The sequence below is a fragment of the Humulus lupulus genome, chromosome 1 (assembly GCF_963169125.1).
Source record: "Humulus lupulus chromosome 1, drHumLupu1.1, whole genome shotgun sequence".
NCBI lineage: Eukaryota > Viridiplantae > Streptophyta > Magnoliopsida > Rosales > Cannabaceae > Humulus > Humulus lupulus.
In genome coordinates this window covers 188538313-188544707 of record NC_084793.1, presented here as the reverse complement: position 1 = coordinate 188544707, position 6395 = coordinate 188538313, and the positions used below count along the sequence as shown (strand labels likewise).

General features: G+C 36.2%; 2 protein-coding genes across 2 annotated transcripts in view; both read right to left on the bottom strand.

Moving 5' to 3' along the window:
• Positions 1-567, bottom strand: LOC133825562 (uncharacterized). The gene has a single exon (XM_062258489.1). It carries the CDS (start codon positions 565-567, stop codon positions 1-3), a length of 567 nt encoding a protein of 188 aa, XP_062114473.1.
• Positions 568-1795: 1228 nt separating this feature from the next.
• Positions 1796-6395, bottom strand: part of LOC133801539 (uncharacterized) — a 45308-nt gene continuing 40708 nt past the window's right edge. Inside the window, exons 10-13 of the mRNA XM_062239778.1 lie at positions 3835-4001; positions 3301-3518; positions 3072-3164; positions 1796-2731 (exon numbers count right to left, since the gene is read on the bottom strand). Of these exons, the coding sequence (XP_062095762.1) occupies positions 2534-2731; positions 3072-3164; positions 3301-3518; positions 3835-4001 (676 nt within the window). The 3' untranslated portion in view covers positions 1796-2533. The remainder of the gene's footprint in view (positions 2732-3071; positions 3165-3300; positions 3519-3834; positions 4002-6395) is intronic.

Here is a 6395-nt window from a genome sequence, read left to right as displayed (position 1 = left end):
TCAAGATCCCATTGATGAGGCCAAAGGTAGTTCACTCTCATGAGACAAGACGCTCGAGTTGCTCGACGAAGAACACGACGAAGACTTCGAAACGATGCTGTCCTTACTTCTGTCGTGATCTGCAATATCATCCTTTTCAATATCATTCTCATGTACCGTCAATGTTGCTTCGAATTGCACCCGTCTTTCCCCGCCATGTCCGCCACCTGGAGACTCTGTTATCTGGTCAGAATGACAAGAAGACGCCGAAGTAGCCGCCGTCACGGCAGCCTCTTCCTCCTCGAGTATGACATTGTTGGTGTGATTGTTGCTGTTGTTGTTGCCGCCGATGCCAATCCTGAACCCGAAAACCCGGGAAAGGACTCGGTACAAGAAAGTAGACAGCCAAAAGAACCAAGGGAGACAAACCAAGGTAATTCCGACTACTGGAAGCCATGAAGTGGTGTTTGTTTCCGGTAAGATCATGTACATTATAAGGCAGCCGCCGCCCGCGGCTATGGTGAGGAATAAAAACCATGAGATCACCCATACGAACGCTCGTCCAGCTCTTGGATCTCGAACAGGCATTTGATGAGGTTGCTTTGTTTGTGTTTATATTATATATAGATACGTATCTGAAAAGACGAAGATATATTATTAAAAAAGTAAAACCAAGAGAAGAAATGGAATTGATAATAATACCAAATCATCATCCATTTTCTTCATTGGAGGGATGTTATTTGGATTGTAGAGGAATAAATTAGATGTGTTTGGAAAAGGATATTATCCATGCAAAGAGCTTTACGTTGCAGGTGTTTCTTTTGCATGGATGATGATTCAGATAGAAAGAGATTGGATATTGTTTTTTGGGTTGAGATTAATTAGTGGACGTTTTCAAGAGTTGTTTACGGAAGACGAAATGGTTCTTGTCACAAACCCACAACGAACCTCAAGGGATTCAACTTCGTAATTGGTACAATAAGACCACGAGAGGGCGAGGGTATCTCTCAAGGGATTGCTTTTATTTTGTCCATTTGCCTATTTTTCTTTTTATATTTTATTTTTACTTATCGGTGCTTACCAAATTAGCCATGCCCAAGGATCATAATAACTTATAAATGAAGTCAATATTTTCTTAAAAACATATTGAATTTGGGTACTAAACTTTAAATATACAGTTGAATATATATATATATATATATGATATGCCGATGGTTGAAATGGAGCTCATTAACATTGCAATGACAAAAGTGATTTGTTCTATTTTGTACGGGGTACTTACGGTACAAATACCATGTTTTTTCACACTTTTTACAGCAAAATACTAATATTTTATTTTTTTCTACAAAAATACTCAATGATTAAAAATAAATATCTAATATTTTTTATTTTTTCTTTACAGCAAAAATATCTATAGTTAAAACATTACATCTGTTAGAGTTGTGAAACATTGATTGTTAGAGTTGTGAAACATATTGATTAATAGACATATATCTATCTGTTATCGGTCAATTTCACAATATTTTTTTAAAAAAAAAAATTAAATTAAAAAGCATTTTAAATTAATTCAAATTTTAAAAAATATATACTTTTAGGACAAAAATATAATTACAAAATGATACATATCTAGTAAGTTAACAGTCAACAACTTCGACAAAGTAAGTACTAATAATAGCAATATTTTAACAACTTTAGGTATTTTTACTGCAAAGAAAAAAAATTAAATATTTATCTTCAACATATATGGAATATTAAGTATTTTTTCCGTAAAAATAAAAAATTAAGTATTTATTTGTGATAAGTTTAAAACATTAAGTATTACAAATAACTTTTTTTCTATTCTAAAGAAAATTCCCAAGTTAATCCATTGGACAAACTTTTTTCTTTGCCTCCAAAAATTAGACCAATTACATCCAAAAATTAGACCAATTACAACCAAACCACCTCAAACCCTAATGTGTTAGTTGATTCTTGCATTGCATTACACCACGTTATTTGAAACTTATGAAAATGAATGAGAATGATAGTAAAGCAATGAGATCACCAAGAGTGGTCTGGTATAACTTCAGTCGCCACTAGCTCTAAATGCATGCGTTGGTGGTTGAGTTGCGTGTGCGCTTCTATATACACAAACGGTATAAACCTCAATTACAAATTTTTTTCGCAATATTTTTTTTTTGAACTGCACTTAATAAATATTTAAATACAACTAATTGCTAAATGGGGTCAAAATTATTGATCATTATATGACCTTTAATTTAACTTAGAAACACAACATTAAACACTCCACTTCCTGATCAACGAGTTTCAACTTGAATCTTCATTCCTTGATGTTGGACAAGGATCAATGAGTTAACACCGCAGCTGAAATTTGAGATGAATGAGCTCTTAGACACTCGTGGCTCGACCATCTCTCATGAGTTTTGGCCACCAAAGTTCTCTGAGATTATAAGGGAAGACTTTGAAACCATTGATTTGTTCCATAATGCATTTTGGTGACATTCTTGATTGAGTCTGACAATTAGAGCAACTAGCATTTTTGTAGCAACATATATTATGAGTTAATTGTCTCAGTCAACGGAACTTCCGGCATATCTTGATCTGGAGCTATCTTCATTGCAGTCAGCATCTTGTGTCTCCTCTGCTCTTGGGCATTCCTCCGATTGCTTTCAAGGATGATAAGAAGAGCAGTAATGTCAGCAGGGCTCACCCCGCCAACTCTGCTTGCTTGACCTATGGTCTGTGGCCTAACCTGAAAGAAAGATATTGGTTCCAAATTAAAAAGGAACAAAATCATATTCTAAAACCACTGTGCCCAACCATTCTTAGATTACAAATGTCTTTCTGGTTTCTAGACAATATTCCTATATTCAGAGTTTCTATGACAATTTGTATGGTAGTGATGTTATATTAAAACTCTCACACTATGTATATAGCACAAAAGACAAAAGAAATACATTTAACTTATAAGGAAGCTACATAGTGTTTTGCGGTCTATTAAATTGAATTAAGATATTGGAGATAGGTCTCTCGGAGACAGGCATGCTGTCAGGAGCAGCATAAATAAAACTTTATATGGGCTATCTACTCACCTTGGATAACTTCTCACGTGATTCAAGGGACAAAGTTGTCATTGCATGGTAATCCAAACCGTCTGGAATCAGTTTATGTTGTAGATGGACCATCTATATTGAAGCAAGCACAAGATAGTTTGAAGAAAGAAAAATGTAAATAATAACACTGAAAACCGTAAGTGAAAAAATGGCAGATGACTTGCAAAATGTTTGTAAAGGCATGAAGAGTTTAGTGATGCTTGCTTACCTGTTGAAGTTGGTTCTGCTGACGTATAATGAAGCCCTCATACTTGATATCAACCTCAACACATTCTTTCTCTGCTCTTGACAACATTTCATTCCCAAAACCATGCTTATCAAATACCTTATATTCTATGTGCGGTTTCTTGAGAAGACTCTCCAGTGTTGAATGGTCCTTCACAGGCTGATTTGATAGACGAGTGATTTCAGCTGCTAATTCTCCCCCTACGAGTAAAAGGGAAACTTATAGCTAAGATGAATTTTTTTAAAACTTCATACTTTTGATATGGATCAGTATCAGTATAGACATGCACATCAGTATATAGGCTTCTGGTTAAGAATTCAATCCACTTCAATCTTAACTCTCTGTATGCTAAGTTCTAACCTCCTATCGTATGTGATAGGTTCAAGCAAACAATTTAGGGGATGTAACAAAATTATTTCATCATTCATATTTTCAAGAAACTCTAGCTATTTTTCTTATTTAATTTTTTTCTAGAGTTTAACTGCAATCTCAAAGAAAAGAGTAAAGCTAATTAACCTGAAATTCTAACACTTTTCAACCGCTTCTTCTCCTCTGAAATTCGAGCTTGTTTGTCCTGGTACAGTTTCCAGCGTCTATCATCTATTAACCCAATTTCTCGGCCCAAAGGCGTGAGACGGCAATCAGCATTATCGGATCTAAGAAGCAACCGATGTTCTGAGCGGCTACAAGGAAAAAAAAAACACAAAGAAATGAAAGAATTGTAGAGAGATTCATTCAAGATCAAGAACTAAAGAAGGCATATATCATTAATATGCTTCTAAGAAAAAGAATGTGAAGAATAAATACGGTCCAACTACCTCTCCTACCACATCAATTATCTTAGAAAAGCATGTCCTTTCTAAAAAACTATTAATATTGTATATTTGAGCTGTAGATAAATGGTTTCAATAAGGAGCATTAACTACTGTACAAAATGGTGGATGAATTGTGTATTTATTTTATTCATGTAAATAACATGTATTTACACAACATTAGAGAAACTAAACTAGGAAAGTAGGAGAGAAATTAGGAAACTAAAATAATTACAATTGACCCTAATTTCTAGCTAATTTACAGCTAATATATTCTGACACTCCCCCATCAAGCCTTGTTGAATTTTCTCACGAACAAAATGACAACCAATCTCAATGTGCTTAGTTCGCTCATGAAACACGGGATTTGAGGTAATATGAAGAGCAATTTGATTATCACACCACAATTTTGTTGGTACCAAAGTCTTAAATCCTACTTCAGTCAAAAGCTGATATATCCACGTTATCTCACACACAGATTGTGTCATAGCCCTATTCTGATTCTGCACTAGATCTAGTCACAACATTTTGCTTCTTACTCTTCCAAGAGACCAAATTGCCCCCAACAAAGACACAATAACCCGAAGTGGATCTTCTATCTACCTTGGAACCTACCCAATCTGCATCTGAGAAACACTCAATCTGAGTGTGCCCATGATCCGTGTAAACAATACCTCGTCCTGGTGCTCCTTTCAAGTTACACAAAATTTGCTCCAACGCTGCCCAATGATGAATTGTTGGAGATGACATAAACTGACTGACAACACTAACTGAGAATGCAATGTTTGGACAAGTCACAATAAGATAATTGTAACGACCAAAAATTATTAATAAGGCTTAAGAGCCTTGATTAGTGTGCCGGGAGGGCATAACTGGATTATGTGTGATTTAAATGATTAAATGCATGATTATGTGATAAGCATGCTTATATAATTATTTGGATATATGAGATGCATGATTATGAGTATTAGTATGCATGTAGGCCATCATTAGGTTATAAGGGCATATTGTAATTTTGGCCCGCTGATGGCATAAATGTAAATATTTGTGATAAATCGTTGAGACCACATTATTGTGGATATATTTGTAGCTTGTGACTCGAGGTGATCCTGGTAAGTAGTTTAGCGAAAAAATCACGGTGGAGATTTATAACCGGCTCGGGGGAGTCTGGGGGTATTTCTAGGAATTTAGGAAATATATTGGAGGCTATTTGATATTGAGGAATATAATTGGTGATTAGTTAGGTGTCGGGATGCAAGCAGTAATTATTAGGGACACTCGAGGAATTAGCGGAAATTGGGAACAAATGACCAAAATGCCCTTCGAAGGATTAAAGGCTTAGGATATAAGTGGGAGGGCAAAATGGTCATTTGGTTTAAAAAGAGATAGGTATTAATCTGCCTTTTACCACTTAGTGGGATTTGTATAACATAGTGGAAGCTGAAGGAAAAAGGAAGAAAAAAGAAAACAGAACACTTAAGCTAACCTCTTTCTCTCTCTCTCGGTTTAGGCTATTCTTCACCATTTATTTAGGAATTTTGAAGCTTTAACTCAGGAAAGCTTGGGCTGGAGCTTGGGGCTAGAGTCCCTGATAAAGCTTGAGGATTCAGCAGGAGTTAGTCACTCAATTAAGGTAAAGTTTAAAGATTGTTCTTGAGTTTCTGAGTTTTGTTGGAATGGATTTCTAAACTTGAGTTTTGGATGGAAGCTAAGAGAATTAAGCTTGATGAATTGAGGAACTTAAGGCTGGAAGGATACTAAGGGCAACCTAGGGTCAAATTCCCCATCAAAGGCAAGAAAATTCTGAGCTTGATCATCTAAGTTGCTAGGTTAGTTCTGGTTTCTGCTGATGAGTTTATGAGTTCTTGAGCACAATTCTTGATTTCTTTGTTTGATGGAGCATGTGGCTAAGTTTTAGGTTGTTGGGTTATGTGGGGTGAGATGTAGATTATGGTAGGCTAAAATTGGTGTATGGTTGAGGTTTGGAAGGGTTCTATAGAGGTTTGGCTCGAGGAAAATCGAAGGAAGAAAATCAGAGTGCTGAAGGTTCTGTGACTAGCGCTGTAGCACTAGCCTTAGGGCGCTACAACGCTAGGCTTGGGTTTTCTGGGGGCTTTTGGCTCTGCTTGTAGCGCTATAGCACCTACTATGTGGTGCTGTAGCGCTAATGGATTTTTGGGTTATTTCTTAGGGTTTTTGCCTGGGGGCTCGGGGTTTGATTTCACCACCCCATTTGGTGGAATTAGGGCTTCCCAAGGGCTCGGG